This window comes from Ramularia collo-cygni (genome assembly GCF_900074925.1).
Source record: "Ramularia collo-cygni strain URUG2 genome assembly, contig: RCC_scaffold17, whole genome shotgun sequence".
NCBI lineage: Eukaryota > Fungi > Ascomycota > Dothideomycetes > Mycosphaerellales > Mycosphaerellaceae > Ramularia > Ramularia collo-cygni.
The window spans coordinates 47,438-67,521 of NW_019716271.1; the positions used below are offsets into that span (position 1 = coordinate 47,438).

The following is a 20,084-nucleotide window of genomic DNA, read 5'->3' on the forward strand; positions in this document are numbered from 1 at the left end:
ACGGCCCTTCTGCTGCGTGCGGATCTACTACGGCCTGGCACGACCATCTCGAACCCGCTAGGCATCGTCATTAATGACCGAAATCGCAGTCAACAGTGCTTTTTCCGCCTTCATCYTCCACGAAGAAAGACTACCTCGGGAATGGTGTACTGCACGGAAGCAATCGCGAACTTTGTTCGTCTGGGCAACAGACCCGGGAGGGATCGGGTCGAAGGATATGACCATGAATGAAGACCGGGAGGTATTCGATGGAACAATTGCGCTGTTGAGGTGACATTTTGATATCATTCTAACCGCTTCGGAACCATCTCCCAGAATGTTGTTAGGGCCTCAGCGCATTGTTGTAACTTGTGCAGGGCAGGCCTTCGTTGGAACTTCGGAGGCTTCGGCCAGAAACGTGGTTGAGCAATGGGAGGAATGGCTTGCCAATGAGGGGCAGGCACACCCCACTTGTGTTTGCGTCACGGTCCCGTTGGCTGTGAAGACCTTTTTAACAACAGAACATCTCTGGCGATTGTCTCTTGTATTCCATACATCCAATCCTGCCCATCAAGGTCCCCTCTCCAACTCAATTCACCTCACACATACCCACCACATACCGCAAAGATGGCCGCCTCAGTCCTCAGCACCAAGTCCGGCGTCATCTACGGCGACGACGTCAAGAACCTGTTCAAGTACGCGCAGGAGAAGAAGTTTGCCATTCCTGCCATCAACGTCACATCCTCCAGCACCGTCGTTGCTTCTCTCGAGGCCGCTCGTGATGCCAAGTCCCCCATCATCCTGCAGATGAGCCAGGGAGGTGCTGCTTACTTCAGCGGAAAGGCCGTGGACAACAAGGACCAAAAGGCCTCAATCAACGGTGCCGTTGCCGCTGCACACTACATTCGCGCCGTTGCTCCTCAGTACGGCATCCCCGTCGTCCTCCACACCGACCACTGCGCAAAGAAGCTCCTGCCATGGTTGGACGGCATGCTCGACGCCGATGAGGAATTCTTCAAGAAGAACGGCACTCCCCTCTTCTCCAGCCACATGATCGATTTGTCCGAGGAGACTGTCGAGGAGAACCTCAACACCACCGCTGCCTACCTCAAGCGTGCCKCACCAATGAAGCAGTTCCTCGAGATGGAAATTRGTATCACCGGTGGTGAGGAGGATGGTGTGGACAACAGCGATGTCGACAACAACTCCCTCTACACCCAGCCCGAGGACATTCACAACATCTACAAGACTCTCTCCCCAATCTCCCCATACTTCTCCATTGCCGCCGGTTTCGGCAACGTTCACGGAGTCTACAAGCCCGGTAACGTCAAGCTCCGCCCAGAGCTCCTCCAGAAGCACCAGAACTACGTCAAGGAGCAGGAGAAGACCAAGGACGACAAGCCAGTCTTCCTCGTCTTCCACGGTGGCTCCGGCTCCAGCGTCGAGGACTTCCAGGAGGCCATCTCCTACGGTGTCGTCAAGGTCAACCTCGACACTGACCTCCAGTACGCTTACACTGAGGGTATCCGTGACTACATGATCAACAAGAAGGACTACCTCAGCTCGCAGGTTGGCAACCCAGATGGTGAGGACAAGCCAAACAAGAAGTACTACGACCCAAGAGTGTGGGTGCGTGAGGGTGAGAAGACGATGAGCAAGCGTGTCGCCGTTGCCCTCAAGGACTTCAACACTGCCAACCAGTTGTAAATGTCTCTCCATGAGGAAGGGAATAGTAGTTTGGATGTGTCACGTAGCCTGATGAATGCAAGAAGAAGGTCACATCATGAGGAGACTTTTCCCAGCACACTTTCTCCAAGTCGTCATCACTCCTGAAATGAGAGCCATTTCCAGCCTTCCAATCGAGTTTACAACTACATCTACTGACCGGCGTGGATATCCGATTTAGGCATGTCGATCACTGGTGTGTAGCTCATTATTTGAAAAACATCAAAATTAGGGTTAGGGTTTGGGTAGTGTATCTTCCCCGTTAAGATGCGTGCGTTCAATGCGACTTGTTGATAATCTGCTATTTGGGGGTTGATATGATATGAAATGGCTTGATTGGTCTGGTATATCACTGAGTATAAGTGGAGGTATGTCTTGGACCAAATCTACTTTTTGTGCGGCAGAGAAGCTAGATTTTCAATCGGGTACATTCGAGTGTATTAACGACATGCTCTGCTTTGCGAATGACACTTGACTTCACACTGACACGATTGTCCTTTTCAAATCCATTGCGAAAAGATCATCCATTTCGAAGAAGGACATTGTTGTACACATAGATATACATAAATCTCATTCCCAATCACCAAGAGGTAACGTCCGACTTCTTCAGTACATACTCCAGCGAATGCACCTCATCTCCCCCTCTCCTTCCTTCATAATATACATACAACACATCACCCTCAAAACACCATGGGCCCCACAGACCTAACAGCAGCATGAGGCGCAGCATGCGCTCGTCTCCCACTCTCCGTCTCTTTATCCCAAGCCCGCGACAATTCGCTCCAATCACTCGCACTCCACGCCTCATATCGTGCAGGAGGAGACTTTTGCGCACTCAAATGAAGGGGTTCCGTGGATCGAATGTACTCATTCTTGTACTTGACATTGGTCTTGCGAATCCGAGTCGGCTTTTTGGCGGGTTTCTCAAAGGCTCCGTCAAAGGAGTACCCGAGCGCTGACATGTCGTCGGCTTGGTCGTGCTCTCTAGCCGGCTTCTTCGGTTTCAGCTTCTTGAGAATCTTGGTCAGCTCCGCAGGTGTATCGGCGATTTGAGCGCGGAGATATGTCATTGCGTTTGGTGTCTGGAGACTTTCCATGATAGGTTGCCGATAGGTGTACTCGTATTGCTCCGGCTGCGGTACAATGGAAGGCTTCACGCTTGGGTCCAGATAAGCTTGCTTTCCCTTGGCGAGCAGTTGCATAATGTCCAGAGACTCGCCTGGAGGAATCGCTTCTGGATGTGAAGGGGTAACGCAATCCATGTCCACCTCTTTTCGCAAAACGTGATCGATATCGACGGCGCTAAAGTATGCACACGACTGTGGCAAGTCATCAATACCCATTTGCTGGCTGAACATGGCTCGTGTCCAGACATTTGCAACTTGCAAGGCCATGGCACAGCGGTATTTGTCTTCATCTTTTGAAAGATAGCGAATCTCATCGTGGACGGTCAGGGCCAAGCGAGCATCGATATTGTAGCGTCTGCAAAGGTAATCCATGCTGACTATCAAGAGATGAAGGTAGTCAACTCCGGAAGACTGAATTGCCCAATTGATTCGGCTGGTCATGAATCCACCTTTGCTGAGGAAACGACGCATCAGAGCTTCGGTAATGGCAGCGCCGAGCACGGGAGTACGAGGTCTTTCTTGTTCAGCAAAGTCTTGCAGCCTATTGAACACCAAGCTCTCCGTTCCACCACGTAGGAATGAACGATCGCGAAGAGCCTTCCCGCGAGACGTGGCACCTTTGGTCTCCTGGTAGAGCGTTTTGGCAATACGTTTGGCGTCTTCTTCTTTCATGGTGGGGTTGAATTGACGCAGCAGCGACTGAGCGAATGTAAGACCAGCCCCGTAGATTCTGCCGTAGTTGAAAACCTTGGCATCATTACGAGAGATGCCCAGAATCTTTGCGGTGCGTGAGTGGAGATCAGTTCCGGCCGCTTTTGTTCCTTCTAGAGTCATGAACCCAATTGCATTTCCGCCGTGGAGTTTGAAGCTGGCATCTCCAACAAGAGACGCTATCCACAACTCTTGACTGTCGACATCCGCGCCGACAAAACTATAGCCTGGCGGTGCCGTAATCATGCTCTTCAATTCGGAACCTACTCTGTTCTTCTTGGCATTGGCTGCGGTGAGCCAAGTGTTTTCCACAGCACGTCGAGTGATTGTGCCCATCGGGATGACTTGTGGGAGAATGAAGCCCAACTTCGATTCATCAGCCGCAGCACCCGGGCGTTCGCTCTCATACACGGCCATTTGCGACTTGATACGATCGCGAGCACTGATCCAGTAAGAGCACGAAGCATTCATATCCAGCGCTTCCCTCGCATATGCATATTCAGAAGAAAGCACGCCGCTTTCAAAGAACTGCAAGTAGCCTTTGGCGAGAGGTGAGGTGCACCGCACCTCTGGTCCATCTTTGTGAGGGAGCTTAAAGTAGGTGTGCTCTAGATCGTCTCGCAGTGCGAAATTCTTCTCCTCTAGCATATCACACTGCTTCATCGACTGATCTCTATACTTTTGCGCTTTGGAGTGCTCCACTTTGAATGACCAGCCAAATTCATCGGACCAGACCAGAGGATTGCCATCCCAGGCCATGCGTAAGAGTACAGGCGCGATACGAGTACGCACCGTCAAAGCGATCTCTGCATCCGCCTTTGCGAAGAGATCCTTGTACCAATTTGGCATCCCCGGCTTCTTCTGCCTCGCCGCAGGTCTAAGTGGGTCGTCCTTTTTCTTTCCCTTAACCATGCGAATGGCTTGACCGCCCCAGTCCAATTGACACAGCCACGGGTCGTTTTGATAGATTTCTGGCCTGTTGCGAAGCGCCAGGGCCTTTTCCGCCAGATCGACCAACCTTTCAACCACACCCGAGGAAAGTCTCTGGTACGTCGCCTCGGCGTTCTTGATATACGCCTGCCAACCTTTGTCGATGGGTAGAATTTCCGTCGACAGATGTCTCAGAGCAGCAAATGATACCGGGTGCGGACATGTCTCGACAAATAGCGGAAACACCTTCTTGTAAACCTTGTGAGTGATATCGACATCGGCTGCACAGTAATCCAACAACTCGTCCAAGCGTTCGACAATACCCTCGCGATCCAACTCACCAAACCACTCTCGCCTAGCCTTGTCGATTGTGATGTTGCAGTGGAACTTTGCAACATCTCGTAGACTATTCACGGACGATCGTCCAACCCACAGCTCCTCCTCTTGATCGTATCCATTTTCAGTATTAAGCAGTGCGGCCAAGTCGGATCCTTCTTCAGCAGCAGCAATCCTGTCCTGCGTGTCTCGCTGCTTGCGATGCTTCATCCACGTTGGCCTCTGTCTACTGCACATGCCATTCGCCGCAATGTGCAGACTCATCGTATCCATGAAGAAACTCTTCGATTGATCCAGACTATACTCTTCCAAAATACGCGCTCTGTCATAGCCAATGTTGTGCCCCACGATGATGCGAGGCTTTTGCGGATCTCCAAGCGGGATCAGATGTCTGTCGTTTTGGCTTTCTCCCAGAAGCCACGGTGAAAGCCAAGCGTACCAATGTGTTGCAGAGACTGCACAAGCCATTGCAGGAAAGCTGGTTTCGTGCCACATGACTTCAGTATCAAAGGTCAGGACATCGGCATCCGGGAAGGCGATGGCTTCTGAGGTGCCATCTTCGTAGTATTTGGTCCACCCGCTTCTTTGTACCCATTGACGCGGCTTGGGGTGTAGAGAAGCACGCGCATACTTCTTCGACATGCTCATGTACGGCTCTGCACTGTCCATACCCAAACGATAGAAATGCTCATCCAGCGAGGTTCCCTGCAAAGGCGGCAAGTCGAATCCCACTGGTTGCGCATTGTCACTAGTCTTTCCAAGTAGCTCATGCCGTGCGAGATGATCCTTGGATAAAGCGATGAGTTCGGCGTCCGGTTTGGCAGCACCATTGGCGCGTGGCGGAAAGAGCTGCGGATAGATGTGTGCGCTGACTTGTTGAACTCCGATTTCGTTGTGTCGACTTTCGGACGGTATTGCCAGCGTCGGTGAATTGTTTGCCTCACCACCATCCTCAATGCCATCGACAGTGGCGTATGCTCTTTTCGCACACGACCACTTCAGGGGTTGTGGTCGCAGACGTAGCAACGACGTTTGCTGTGTGCGCTCAAGGGCGTTGACGAGATGGTACTGACATCGTGATCGCATGACCGCGATGTCCCGGCGGTCGAAAGTGTGAATAGTCCAGTCCGGATGATGGTATTGATGGAGTGAAAGTGGTGTCAGCGAACGTTTGGTCGCCTCATGGAAAGAAGCTTCACGATCCCGGCTGATCGGGACTGATCGTCATCAGGGTAATGTAGGGTAGGGCCCGGCAGGCGCATCTCCGCTTTCGTGCTTCCAACCATGCCGCTGGACGGAATGTCAAGTGAATGAACGACACACGCCCGAGGGAGAGGAGAGGCCGCAGAAATGTCGGGGTCATCTTCACTTCGTCATCTGCTCAACCCAGAGCCGAACACGCGATATCTTCCGCCACCACCTCGCGACCCACCACCACCATCCTATCAGCCGCGAGAGCCTTCATTATCAACATCCGACTCCGACGCGGGAGAAGACGACGAATTCTTTACACTTGAGGATTCGGAAGCGGAAGACGACGAGGATCCTACCAACATGCCTCCCAGTACGAGAAATACCTCCCGTCGCCAGAGCGTCGTCGACCTCACCGACACCCCCGCTACTCAATCGTCGTCACGAAGACGCAAGCGCTCCGCAGATGAGGGACCCGCACCAAAGCGCCCAAGAACCACCCGGAGACACATTGAGGAGGTGGATCTGGTGGAAGAGAACCCATCGGTGGAGGAGGAACTTCGGCAAGCACAACAGCAGGCCACCATTCGCGCGCAGCAGGCAGAAGTCGATGCCGGTCCACAGAAGATTGGCAAGTTGCAGTGCATCATCTGCATGGAGACGTACACCAACGCCACCGCTACTGCTTGTGGTAGGTTGCAGCAGATACTGAGGTGCATGTTCTGAGTGACTGACATCCGCACAGGTCRCTTTTACTGCCACGAGTGCCTGCATCAATCGCTCCTGGTTGGCGAGAGGGCGGATGAGCGCAAAGGCACGTGTCCGGTCTGTCGCAAGTTCATTTCGCGAAAGAAAAAGCTCGACATCATTCCCATGTCATTCATGAAGAAGGAAACCTTTCTGAAGCAGAAAAAGGTGCAGAAGCACAAGGCCTGATTGTAAGTGTGTACCACTTTTGCTTGGTTGTTATAGCGCGGAGTTGGGGAGTTTTCCGGTACAATTCGAAGCATGGATATGACATATAAAGTAGTGGAGTAAAACCACACTCTGTTGCGGACAGACGAGGATGTGCAAACAGATCATGAGCCTTTCCTTCCACCTTGGACTCAAGCCAGCCCTTTCCCGCGGAATGATGGTCGTGCCTTCAATGCTTCGAGAGGTTGGTACTTCACGACTTCCAAGTTKTTCACACGCCATCCCATCTTCATCTGCATTCAGTCATACACATACTCCAACTCAGCAATATTCACTCGTCAGCCACCAGCATTACCACCAGCAGCAGTATAGCAACACCGCGTGTCTCGATACCACCCCACTACTACAGCAGACCACCACTTCTCGCTTTGCACATTACTGAAATCGTGAGCTGAGTGAAGTGCAAGTCCTTTTGAGTGTTCGCAATTAATCGTGTCTAGATCGCAATCTCACCATTCACTAAATTCGCATCCGTCGACTCGCTCCCACGAGAATGGGCCAGTTTCTCCGCTCTGCGCTGCTCCCAAGTGTACCTCTGACGCCTTGAAGTAGACCCATCACAACCCCATGTCCCCGACCCTTCATTTGTCCATGATTGGTCGGAGAACATGGACGTTCCGCCTGATTCGCATATTCCCTTGACCTCTGAACCCGCCAACCAAAGAGAAGACTACGACCCTGCATTTGTCCATGATTCGTCGGAGGACATGGACGTTCCGCCTGATTCGCATATTCCCTTRAYCTCTGAACCCGCCAACCAAAGAGAAGACTACAACCCTCCATTTAGCCATGATTCGTCGGAGAACATGGACGTTCCGCCTGATTCGCATATTCCCTTAATCTCTGGACCCGACGACCGGAGAGAAGACTACGATAACCACGAGAGCGCTCTCCACCAGGGACAGTTTCCCGACGATCCAATTGTCCAAGAGTGGTTGGAGAACATGGACGTTCCGCCTTATGTGCGTATTCCCTTGACCTCTGAACCCGTCAACCAAGGAGAAGACCACGATGGCCACGAGAGCGCTCTCCACCAGGCACAGTCTGCCGACGATCCCATCTACGCCCAATCGGCAGTCGAAGCTATCAGCCAGGACAGAAGAGAGGGCCAGTTTCTTCGCTACGCGCTGCTTCTGAGTACGACTGACGTCCCGAATTAGGTTCTCCAAGCCATAGTCTCCGGGACTTGCGGATCAATGAGATCGCGCGAGTGTCCAAACAACCATCTGATCCGTCTAAAACCAATGGCCTTGGTGAGCCTTACTCCGTTTCGTACAAGAAATCCCACTTGAAACCAGCGGACGATGTCGATCCCATCAAGAACCCATAGCAGCGGTTTCTTCATAAAGTCACCGGCAAGGAGCATTTTGTCAACGCAAAATCACAACAGGAATACCAAAACAAAAGATTGCGCGAGGGTCCCTTCAAGAAATGGATGAGGTCGGTATTCGCTCAGAGGTCCTAGAAAGGAGGTTCCGGAGCCACAAGGTAGGCGTCCAGTAGGTATTGGTGGTGTTGTATGCGAATTCGAGAAATCTTCCTAGACGTGTCTCCTCTTTCAAGCCGCATGATGACCTCTTCGACGCCAGAATCTTGTAGTCTTGTACCGATAATGATTTCACATCGTCATCAAGACCAGACCACTGATCCCACCATTGCTCGAGCCAATCAGCAGAAACAGCTTCGAGTGTCATGAGGCTCTTACTCGCCATTGCGCTTTGCTCGAGAGAAAACAAAGGCCGTTTGCTGTCCKCTCCGGCAACGTCCTGAAAGAAGTCGAGCAGCTTCGCGGCTGGTAAGACCTGGCGCGTAGCAGCATCATCCTGATCGGCATGAGCAGAGAGCGCCTCTACCCACTCGCTGAACGGCACCGACATGACGTCGTGTCCGAGAATGCGTTGAGCCTGGCAAGCCAAATTCCCCTGCCAATGCGCGGTGAATGGATTGACAAAGTGGCGCACAGCGAGAGGATGTCTAGTCTTGAGGCCTAGAACCTCCATACTGCTGCACAAGGAGGATGCCGGTGTGCTGGAGGTCGAATCAACGGACACTGGAGTCGTTGTTCCGCTTCTAGGAATAGCGGAATCTGTAGAGATGCGAGCTTCACCCATCACACGCTCGGACTGTGTAGGAGGGATATGCACCTCATCACTGCCTACAACAATGTCCAGCGCCAAGATATCCGCGAGCGTGTCCACAGGAATCCAGTCTACTCGGTCCATCGAGCCCAGTGTCTCGGGCAGCATCCGCATTTCCTTTGAACTGAGCATCAAACTGGGGAACCACTCGTGTGTATTCCACATTCCTTTGGATGACTTTACTGGTCCTGCAATTTGACCCATTCGACAGATCGTCACGGGAAGTCCTAGGCGTTCGTTGGCAGTTGCGAAGAGGTGTTCTGCGAGGAGTTTCGATTGCCCGTAGCCACTTTCCGCAGCATCGAAGTCATGAATGATGGCCTCGGGCACTGGGCCTTCGTTACCGGTTTGGAGCCAGTGGTTGGCGGCGCCTATGCTTGATAGGAATGTCAACGCTACAGTATGCCTGGCAGAATCCGCCAGTTCGATCAGTCGACGACAGCCCTGTAGCTGATCATCGAACGCTGCTAGTGGTAGGTTGAAGTTGACCTGCCATGCGTTGTGCACGATGTGTGTAGTTTCTTGTAGAATAGAGTATTGCTCCTCATCGAGACCGAATCGTACTTTTGCCAGTTGGCCTTCGAGGAAAACTACACGGGAGAAGTCCTCTGTCAAGCCGCGACTGTGTTGTATCTTCTTTTGTTTTGCAGCATTRCCACCTCGACGATTTAGACAGATGACTTTTGTCGTGGATTGCTGTCTCAGTAAAGAATCAAGCAGATACGAACTGAGGGAGCCGGTCGATCCTGTGAGCAAGTAGACTCGTTCGGGGGTCATCAGTTTGGGAGTTTCGATTGAGGGAGTTTGAGGAAGCTGGTTCAGGTGGGAGTCTAAGCATTGCTGCATTCGACAGTGCTGACTTCCGGCATCGTTCGTCGACTGCTCGCTTCCAGGCATCATACTTGAGGCGATGTTGGCCGCGGTTCGTTGGTTGTAGATCAGCTTGGGAGTTATGCGGCAAGCGACATCTACGCCTTGATCTCGTAGGCTGGATTTGATGAGCCTTGTCAAGTGCATCACAGCAAGCGAGTCCAAGCCGTGAGAGAAGAGGTCGTCGGTAGGAGCAACATCTCGACCTGGTAGAATCTCTGAAGTAATCACAGATAGCAACGAGGAGGCGATTGCATCTTCTGACGAGAAGTCTAGTCGAATATTCGCAGTCACACGATCCTCGGCAACCTTGTACGCTGCTTCGATCTCGCCTTGAAGCTTGTCGATTGTTGGGCCGCGTCGAACTTCGCCCTTTCCTGATCGTAGGAATGATCCCGCCTCCACGATATGAATATGTGAGGTATGTATCTTTGCATGATCTGGCAGAATCTCGTGCGCACGGCGAAGAGGCTCCGACATGTCTAGCTCTGCCGAGGCATCAATACCAGAGCGTGGCTCGACAAGGAGGAGAGGTTGGTCCCGTCTGCATCCAACAATCAGTGCGCTCTGTACAGCCGGATGCGCCGAAAGGACCGCTTCCGCTGCGCGAGGGTTGAATTTCTCGCCGTTGGAAAGGACAATGATATCGTCCAGCCGACCTTTGTACTTCCACATTCCGTCTTTGGTGGGATGTCTCTCATACAAGTCTTTCATGCGATACTCTTTCAAATCGGGAAAGGTCAAGAATGCGCCTTGATGTTTTGATCCCTCTTCGCGCACGAAAACCAATTCATGCAGTAAACCTTCGGGTCGAAATTCAATGCGCAATGAGGGGTGGAAGTAATGGTACGCCAGTTCATCCTCTGACTCTGGTAATAGCTCCGGCAAGTTGAACGTCTCCGTCGATCCAAGAAGTTTCAAGATCTTGGTATGCTTGAAAATGGACTTCATCGCCTCTTCAGCCWAAGGTCCTCCTCCATACGAAACACTGCTCCAGTTCGAGAGCTTTTGCAGAACAGTTGGCTCCTCTGCAATCTCAGCGAGGAGAGATGGTGGGATCAGACCCGCCGCTGCGACGCCCATGTCTAAGATCTGCTCAACTGTGCGGACGGAAGGCGGCTGATCGCTGGGTCCTAGGACGGGTTGTGTTCCTTGAAAGATGGAGAACGCTAGAATGTTGAACCCTGCCGAGTGGAAGAGAGGCATCGCAGCATATAGCTTGCAATCTTTCCACATTTGTGAAGTCACGCATCGACCTTTGACTTTAGGGAGGTCCTGCTGAGCATCGATTGTTGCTACGAGGGCGTGTGTAACTTTGACCATCTTCGGCTGTCCTGTGGAACCGCTTGTGTGTAAGATGACAAAAGGCTCAGATGCGACCTCCTGTAGTGTTCGATGCCATGGGTAAGCTTCCACGGGCTCTCGGTCCAGGACCATCTCCATAGTCAGCATGTCGATGTGCTCCATGCCGTATGCATCGCTGAGCTCTTTGCAGAGGCCTGCAGGTCCCAGAAGTGTGCGGCATTCCGTTTGTTCGAACAGAGCTGCGTGAGCCTCGAAGTTGTTTCGCGGCGAGGATAACAGTAGCTGTTTGATGGTCAGTCAGTACTAAACACGAAGCGGAGGAGTAGAAAACATACCTTCACGCGAGCTTTCGTGGCTGCGCATGCAACAATAAAGTACCTGATATCAGATGGTGCAATGTAGCATATCGTGGTCTCCAGGCTTCCTGCYCGAGGTACGTTTCTGGAAAGGAACCATGCGACTCTGTTGATCGCATTTGCCAAAGTTCCATAGGTAACGCTGGTCAAGACCCCTTCCTCCAAATCTTTCTGCGAGGCTATGAATTGAAGCCATGTCTTCTCCGGCGTATCGATGGCAAGCCTGTCGACGACCTCCGGTATGGTGGAGGCACCATGCGACATTTTCACAGGCGTCTTCCTCCAGGGTCTGCGGGAAGTTATCATCTATTAAGATCAAAACTCATCACCAGCGGGCGTCTAGAACGTAGCGAACAATTAGATTAACCTTTTGATCGACGCTGGACGACACGGGGTGTATGATGATGCAGGCTGCAGTATCCTGATCCTTGAGCGCATCGGAGGGCCTCTAGCGACATCCCCTGGCTGTGCATCTGCTATCGGACACACTTTGTACCAATGAAAGTCGAGATCAGGACAGACAGAGCGGATGAGCCAGAGCAGGTAGACCGGCTGTCTCGCCGCGGTGAGGCATTCTACTGCACATACAACGTTGCAAGCATGAGATGCATTTTGCATACAGAAGCTTTCGTCGATCAACGCTTCGCTTCAGCCTTTCGAAATCATCATTCCGCACGCAAATAAGTGATCGACAAGACAAGCCGATCGAGGAAGAATATGTACCGAGCACGCCGAGGCCTCGTGCTTGTGACCTTTGACGATTCCTTCACTCTCACTGCAAATGATCGGATGACGTCTTGAACATACTGGGTCAGAGTAAGGACACGAGACTTGTCTGCGATCTGTTGTGCTTTTTGCATCGTTGCGGTGTCGAATGATCTGCAAGTCAAGCTTCCTCCTTTGGGCCACTCGTAAAGCTTAGTTACGAATAACGGTCCAGACACCACTCTATTGTCGCGATAGACTTTGGCGCTGATATGCTTACCCCGGGTTCTTTCGATCCGTTGCAGCAGTTTTGTTTGCAAGTCGAAAAGGCAAAAGGGATCAGCGTAGATGGTGTGGTGCATTGACGAAATGGCGTCTGTTCTCCGCAATTCGTCTTTCTTGAGATCCGACTGTCGCGAACAACTGGCCGACGTCCATTATCTGAAGGAAGGACACCGACATGGGGACCACAGAACCCGGCGAGGTCGAATCAATATCCAGTTCGAATGAAGACGGCAAGCCTGTGCGCAATGAGTCTTCCTCCGATCCCGACAGCCACCGAAGCGAGCCTTCATCCAACGAGAAAGAGGAAGAACAAACACAAGATGCGCCTGCCGTACCGTTTTCGCCAGCGCGAGAATTTCTTTTCGTCTTCACAATATGCATGGCCCAGTTCCTATCGCTCGCAGGCCTTGCACAATCGGTAGCACCACTGGCAATCATAGGGCAGAGTTTTGGTGTGACGGATGAAGGTCTCTTGAGCTGGTATCCGGCGGCATTCTCATTGTGAGTCGCATCTTCTTGCATTGGAATACAGGAAAACATCCCGCGGWGTCTGACTGACTATCCGCAACTCAGAACGCTTGGAACATTCGTCCTGCCCGCTGGAAGATTGGGAGACATGTACGGTCATCGAAACCTCTGCTTGATGGGATACGCATGGTACGCAGTCTGGTCGACAATCGCCGGAGTCTCCGTGTACAGCGGCGACATCCTGTTCAGCTTCTCCCGCGGCATGCAAGGAATCGGACCCGCAATCGTAGTACCAAATGCACTGGCACTCGTTGGAATGGCTTATGGAGCTAGCCCTCGCAAGAACATGATATTCGCTCTCTTCGGCGCTTCAGCGCCCGTCGGGTGGGTGGCTGGTGCAGTATTCTCATCTATACTGGCGCAGCTGGCCTGGTGGCCCTGGGCATACTATGCACTTGCATTCGCATGCATAGGCATGATCGGATTCAACTTGATAGCGGTGCCCGCCGGCCATCGGGAGCGGGCTGCTCGACTAAGCGACTTTGATGCTCTTGGCTGTGCGACCGGTGTGAGCGGACTAGTACTCTTCAACTTCGCATGGAACCAAGCCGCCGTGGTGGGATGGCAAGAGCCGTATACGTATGCGCTCCTGATAGTAGGGATTCTGCTCCTAGGCGCGTTTGCCTATGTCGAACTCAATATTGCCGCGCATCCTCTCGTACCGCTGCGAAAGATGAAAGCCGAGGCAGCTCTGGCCCTCGCCGTGGTCGCGTGCGGGTGGGCGTCATTTGGAGTATGGGTGTTTTACCTTTGGAGACTGATTGAGAGCTTAAGGGGGTACTCTGCGCTAGCGGCTTGCGCACAGAACGCGCCTGTTGCGATCTCCGGATTGGTGGCAGCACTTGGAACTGGATTCATGCTCTCGCACGTCAAGGTGCCCTATGTGTTGCTGTTATCGACCCTCTTCTTCCTGGCTGGACAGATTCTGCTTGCAACAGTGCCGGTCGATCAAACCTACTGGGCTCAAACGTTCGTCTCAATCATCCTTATGCCCTGGGGTCTAGACATGTCGTTCCCGAGCTCGACAATTCTACTAAGTAATTCCACGCCACCCGAAGATCAAGGAGTGGCATCGTCTCTAGTCAACACCACCGTCAATTACAGCATATCCCTCGGATTGGGTATCGCTGGGACAATATTACGTCAGGTCAACTCCAGCGGCACGGACGTGCTTGCTGGATACCGTGGAGCATGGTATTTTGGCATTGGTCTTGATGGGCTGGCCGCAGTAATTGCTTTGTACTTTGTTTGGAAGTACTGATGCATGCATGAGAGGGCTTGAGGAGCGTCGGGTGCAACACCCACCGACCATGAAATGTCAATATTATTGAAACCTAAACGGAGCATCAGCATGTGATCCCGCCCAATCGTGACGTCCGGGGAGCACGAAGCTCAGCGTTGTACTTTGTTCGGTCTTGCGGATGCGCAAGAGGACTCTTCTTGTCATGTTCGTGGTAACTCTGCTCGGCGCCGTGCAACGTGTACAGAAGGAGTTTCGTGGTTTGAACCACCACATCTTGTCACGTTTCGTGATTTGTAGCAGTCAGCCGCCACTCGCGGCCCTCTGATATGTGAATTTCCAGGGCGAACCTGGCTGTCGCAGTCTTCACACGGTTACAAGCGCAAGGATAGACCAGGAAGGTGAAGCTGTCATCATCCTGTTTGCGCGGTCCTCGCACGCTGACATTTCACAAGCTTCTGCGCCACGACTGCAGGGATTGTCACATTCATGGCCACCATCCATTTGCAATCAGCGGCCATCAGCACAACAACAGCAGGTCGCCACATGAGCCACAATCTCGATGCCGATTTCTGTGCCAAATTTTCTAATTGCCGGGCGGTGTTATGAGTTGGGTCGCAACGGCTGCTAGGCCGGGGATTTTGACGTGCAAGATCGTCGGGGAGGATGCGTTGTGCAAGGCAGCAGGACTGCCAGCACAGCTCTTGTACGAAAGTCCAAGTCCAAGTCCAGGCCTCTGGAGCGCTGTGAGAATTCTACGCAGTACACAGTGACATGCATGAAACCTTGGCGGCGGCGGCTGGCTCGCCCAAACTCCAATTACGCTCGTGTGCAGCGGATCATGTCCGATGCTGCGTTTGGAAGATGCGAACAGAACTGTGGAATGGCGGTGGTACCTTGATGGCCACGCGAGGGCATCGGCGACGGCAAGGTACAAGACTTTGGGAACCGAAAATCGTTCTCTTACAAAATTGGTCGTCGTTTGTTGGTTGGTCAACTGCTGTTGGGTCCTGCGGAGCTGTGGAGCACCGCAATGCAACAAAGAAAGTCCGGCTGAATTGAGCCGCTCGAGCCGGCAATAAAGTGGCGCTTGGGTTCGAGGTGCGCAAATGCATTCGAGAAAGGCAGTTTACAGTGCAACATCAAAGACGTTGTCTTTGGAAGAGTCAAGACTGCCGTCATCAACACCTAATCAACAAAGCAGACCTGAGATGACGGGAAGATGTGGGGGTTGGGGTAGTTCTAGGAGTAGGTAATCTCATTTCAGCATCGCAAGCCCCTTTCATGGAAGGATCAGCAGCAGCGGGCAAAGGAAACAAGTCGATGATTCGCAATCTCACGTGCCTCACATAGAAAGCACATCGACAGCACAACACACTACATTGCAACAGGTACCAAAGCATATACCTCCCAGCGCAGACCTCTTGTACAATCTATTTGGGTGCCAAAGGTTACATAGTCGGTGGTGCTGCTTGTGACGTGGCGTGCGTCTCTCGGATCTCATCCGCCGTCCCAGCCAAAGCGGGCCAAGAGCGATTACCAGTGGCGGCGGGTAACGAACGCATCTCCTTGGGCCCGCCGAAACAGAACCCGTCTCTTCGAATCCACGAGCGCTGCTCTTACTCACCTCTATCGCCATCACCGTCACCGTCGCCTCACCTCACCATCCCGCCCTCCCTTCCATCACCCGCCAGCCAGCCAGTCCGACGTCACCGCTGGTCCGAGGCGCAGAGGACGCTGAGCGCAGAGAGAAAGCGAGAGAGCAAGGCAGGAACAGGAACAGGAGAGCCCCGACCGCCCCGCTCCATCTCACCTCACCCTACCCTACCCTCCTCCCTCGACACCCACCGAACGAATCTGCAGCGCAGTCACCCGACTGGTTGTCGAGTCGTACTGGTTCATGGACTAGAGCATTGTGTCGGTTATTTGCAGCGTTCTGTTTCCGTCTGCGGGAGGGCAATTACGGCAGTATTTGCGCCGAATTGAACAGACAGTCATCACAGTCGTCTGACCTGGTCTAATCTGGTCTGGTTTGATCTGATCGGGACGATACTTCCCATCTGCATCTGCCCGTCCCGGAAACATTGTCAAGTCGAGTTTGTCGCTGCTGAGCAAGCAATCTCGAGTCCGTTGCGCGCAGGCTGGATCAACACGCAAACATGCGCGAGGTCAACTTCAGCATCCCAAACGCAAACAAGGCGTCGGTGGGCATTACGACTGCCTTATACGACCGTCGAGCGCTGGACTGTACTTCTACCCTCCCACTGATCAATTCTCTCAACAATCTCGCCTACCTCACCACCTCCTYAGGCCGCATCCGGGACATCTTGACCGTCGATGGCGGCATTGAACGTCTGGTATGCATTCTCAAGGAGGGCCGCAGTAAGGATATGATGGAGATGTGGAAGTGGAATCTGGCCTTTCAATGCATAGTCAACATTGGCGTCAGAGGCTCAGAAGCTGTGCGGACACGCGTGGTTGAGGCTGACATGGTCCCGGTCATTGCTACCATCCTTGACAACTACTTCCAAGTCATTGAGAAGAGCAAGGAGAGGCTTGAGTCAGAAAGTCGACGGAAGTGCCCCTTCAGTGGCTCCCGCAGCTTCTCGCGCTCCTCTGGTCGGGCTGAAAATACAGAAGGACGCTCTGGCAGGAGCAGACGACACATACCACCTCCGATAGCCATCCCAGAACCGAGAGCGCCCGACGAAAACGACGAACCCGCGAGCGACACAACACCCACAGCGTACACCGCGAACCTCTCCCTCAGCTCTCCCCCTGAGCGAACAGTATTTCCCCGCCAGGTTCCCCACCAAAGATCAACTCCCGCTCGGCCTCAATTCTCGTCACCCAGCATTCCGAGCAGTCGACAAATTGACACACCTGTTTCTGCGATGACCTTGCAAAGTCACTCCAACACTGGGTTCGTCAGACCGGTACGGGATGTGGATAGACTGCCATCCATGGTACCCGCGGTACACGCCGAGCTCAGTTCGCGCCCTCAATCRCCAACAACACCAGGCGCTCCCATTCTACGAGCGGAAAGCCCGCGAGTCGTCACTGCGAGTGGTAGCAGGCCACGACGTCGCCCATCAATCCGTCACCAGCTATCAATTTCCGGCTCCGACGATGATGGACAGATGGAGGAGAATGTCTCGGATGATTCAAATGGGAATGACGGAGAGCCCATGGTCGGCATCCAAACCGACATCTCAATGCAAGATATTACAAACAACGATGGTCTGCTGGATGCGCAAGGAGCACTCACCGTTCCCGATGCGTCGGGCGACGACACCGAGACCTTCAACATCACACACAGGTCTGCTGTAGATGGCAGTCTCGCGACGCCCACGCAAGGACAGATGACCTTGCCACAAACACAAATAGCTCCTCCTGTCAACGCAGTCAACGCGACGCCTCCAAGCTTGCAAACACCTGCATGGTTCCCTTCCCGAGGCCTACCCCTGGACAGGCCACCGCCAGCTTTGGCCGCGATGCCTCGCGATGAGGATGTGCTCATGTCACTTCAACTCCTGGCATACGTTTCCAAATACTGCAATCTCAGGTCCTACTTCCAGCGATCACATCTCGTGCCCCGGCTCAAGATTGGACACGATCTTCACATGCTCGATCCGGATTACAACCCGGCCACCCACACTGGTCCCACCAAAGAGCAGTTGGCAGAGGAGTGGGATAATGAATTCGTCCGAAAGCCCGACGAACAACCCTACAACATCTTTCCTCTTATTGAAAAGTTCACCGCCAAACCCTCGGCTTCGCGGAATAACCCACCCACATCACCTCAACAAGGCGACATGCAGTACTGGGCAGGTGTTGTTATGCGCAACCTTTGTCGAAAGGATGACAGCCGCGGTGGCATCAGACAATGTGCATACTGGCAGTGCGGCAAGTGGGAAGCGTACACACGCCAGTTCGCTAAGTGTCGACGCTGTCGACGAACCAAGTACTGCAGCAAAGAATGCCAAAAAGGTGCGTGGGGCAGTCATCGATTTTGGTGTGTTGCCGCCGATGATGGCAACCAAGACGCGGCCGGTACAAGTGAGCACCGCCACAGGCATCGCTCCCATAATCACCACCACCATCATTGAACCGTGTCTTAATCCTAAAGGCGCTTTGCCGATATTGCCAGGAAGCATAGCAGGGCGTTCAGTGTGTATCATTTGGTGAATGAAGGGAAATGAAACAAAGATCTAGTCATGACTACTACCGCGAAAGCTAGCGATTGATCACGGGCATGGCTTTGATTACGAATGGAAGGGCGTTGTTCAAAGGAAGGGAAAGGATACCACAAATCATCATCATCATCATCATTGTGGTTCTGGGTGTTGTTTCCATCAGGCCAGGCGGCATGAAATACCCTTTTTAACAACTTCAAGTTGTAGGCATGGAAGAGTGCCTTAATGTCGGCGTCGTTCTTAGCATTGCGAAGGAAACCGGGGTTCTCTATGTATCTGAAAGGGGCATCATCATCATATCATGAACAAATTATCATTATCCATTGCTTCATGTCGTCGTTTGCTTGTAGAGAGAGWGAGAGAGAGAGAGAGGGTGTGTTTGTCACTCCCACTTCGAATCCCGATTAACCCGTTCGACTTCCTCTCCCATCCTCTTCATCCATCTCTCTACCAATTCTTTATTCTCCCGTACCAATTTCTCGGACCTCTGCTCCGCCATGTTTAATTGTAGGCTCAGCGCTACCATTTCATCCTGAGCTCTCTCGACCAAGTCTCCTTTCCCGCGAATCTCTTCCTGGACATCGCGGAGTTTTCGTTCGGTTTCTAGTTTTTGTTTTGTCAAGAGGGTGATTTCGGATGTCGATTGGCGGGATTGGAGTTGGAGTTGGGAAAGGGAATGGGTGAGGTCAGAAACGCGGGTTTCGAGAAGGGCGCGGGCTTTTTGGGTTGTTGAGAGGTCGTGGCGGAGAGCTGAGATGAGGTCTTGGGGGTTCTGTTCGAGTGCAGGAGAGTCGTCTTTGGGTTTTGATCTTGGGGTTGTGGAGCGGGAGGGTGGAGCTGGAGAGGAGGTGGTAGGATTTGCGGATGGTAAAGGCTGGGTGGCTGCGGCTGCCATTCGGTCTGCGAGGCGAGCGTCTGTGTCTTTTGTCAGATGTGCTGGTGATGATTGAGGGTGTTGGTGTAGCTTACAGGCATCTATGTATGGTTTGTGAGCTTGCTCGCGGACATCGCGGAGATCGAGAGCGGCGGAGTATTGATCGAACCAGTCGGTCATGATTGTGTTTGTGCGCGAGAAGGTGGCCGATACAAATCGCCTGATGACATGGCGGTCTGTRGCATCAAAGCTGGGGAAGACGTGGTGTTGACAGTGGAGATGGTGAGATCGCGTGTGAAGTCATTCACATCGTGGTGGGGTCAAATCACTGCAATCTTCACAACCATCTCACCTCATCATCGACAACAACGTCGACCGATGTTTGGAAGACGATGGATGTGAAGGCCTGTTTGTCAACAAAGCATTCACCCATCATCAGTTCGATCTGATCGCATGTGACGGCGAGGGAGAGGACCAGACCCTGCTTTCATGTACCGGGATGTGGGAGGTGGACACCCGATTTCCTTTTGCTGGACCAAGCGCACCGCAATTATCCACCTCGTCCTCGGTATCGCGGCAGCGGCACAAGCTTGAACCATGTGGCATCAATCCA

The 20,084-nt window shown here is 52.8% G+C and overlaps 8 protein-coding genes; 5 read left to right on the top strand and 3 right to left on the bottom strand.

Moving 5' to 3' along the window:
• Positions 1 to 606: 606 nt before the first annotated feature.
• RCC_09197 (probable FBA1-fructose-bisphosphate aldolase) lies at positions 607 to 1,686 on the top strand (the record flags this gene model as incomplete). The annotated part of the gene is made up of 1 exon (XM_023774439.1): positions 607 to 1,686. The coding sequence occupies one exon, from the start codon at positions 607 to 609 to the stop codon at positions 1,684 to 1,686; it is 1,080 nt and encodes a 359-aa protein (XP_023630207.1).
• Positions 1,687 to 2,384: 698 nt separating this feature from the next.
• On the bottom strand, positions 2,385 to 5,894 carry RCC_09198 (probable DNA polymerase gamma; the record flags this gene model as incomplete). Its single annotated transcript, XM_023774440.1, has 1 exon — positions 2,385 to 5,894. One exon carries the CDS (start codon positions 5,892 to 5,894, stop codon positions 2,385 to 2,387), a length of 3,510 nt encoding a protein of 1,169 aa, XP_023630208.1.
• A 264-nt stretch (positions 5,895 to 6,158) lies between these two features.
• On the top strand, positions 6,159 to 6,935 carry RCC_09199 (uncharacterized protein; the record flags this gene model as incomplete). XM_023774441.1 has 2 exons in its annotated part: positions 6,159 to 6,690; positions 6,745 to 6,935. The coding sequence occupies 2 exons, from the start codon at positions 6,159 to 6,161 to the stop codon at positions 6,933 to 6,935; spliced, it is 723 nt and encodes a 240-aa protein (XP_023630209.1).
• An 845-nt stretch (positions 6,936 to 7,780) lies between these two features.
• Positions 7,781 to 8,134, top strand: RCC_09200 (uncharacterized protein; the record flags this gene model as incomplete). The annotated part of the gene is made up of 1 exon (XM_023774442.1): positions 7,781 to 8,134. One exon carries the CDS (start codon positions 7,781 to 7,783, stop codon positions 8,132 to 8,134), a length of 354 nt encoding a protein of 117 aa, XP_023630210.1.
• A 264-nt stretch (positions 8,135 to 8,398) lies between these two features.
• Positions 8,399 to 11,907, bottom strand: RCC_09201 (uncharacterized protein; the record flags this gene model as incomplete). XM_023774443.1 has 2 exons in its annotated part: positions 8,399 to 11,569; positions 11,623 to 11,907. The coding sequence occupies 2 exons, from the start codon at positions 11,905 to 11,907 to the stop codon at positions 8,399 to 8,401; spliced, it is 3,456 nt and encodes a 1,151-aa protein (XP_023630211.1).
• Positions 11,908 to 12,808: 901 nt separating this feature from the next.
• RCC_09202 (related to Drug resistance protein YOR378W) lies at positions 12,809 to 14,422 on the top strand (the record flags this gene model as incomplete). XM_023774444.1 has 2 exons in its annotated part: positions 12,809 to 13,134; positions 13,207 to 14,422. 2 exons carry the CDS (start codon positions 12,809 to 12,811, stop codon positions 14,420 to 14,422), a joined length of 1,542 nt encoding a protein of 513 aa, XP_023630212.1.
• A 2,138-nt stretch (positions 14,423 to 16,560) lies between these two features.
• Positions 16,561 to 18,510, top strand: RCC_09203 (related to MYND-type zinc finger protein samB; the record flags this gene model as incomplete). Its single annotated transcript, XM_023774445.1, has 1 exon — positions 16,561 to 18,510. One exon carries the CDS (start codon positions 16,561 to 16,563, stop codon positions 18,508 to 18,510), a length of 1,950 nt encoding a protein of 649 aa, XP_023630213.1.
• Positions 18,511 to 18,979: 469 nt separating this feature from the next.
• Positions 18,980 to 19,651, bottom strand: RCC_09204 (related to Autophagy protein 16; the record flags this gene model as incomplete). XM_023774446.1 has 2 exons in its annotated part: positions 18,980 to 19,512; positions 19,567 to 19,651. The coding sequence occupies 2 exons, from the start codon at positions 19,649 to 19,651 to the stop codon at positions 18,980 to 18,982; spliced, it is 618 nt and encodes a 205-aa protein (XP_023630214.1).
• Between the last annotated feature and the right edge of the window lie 433 nt (positions 19,652 to 20,084).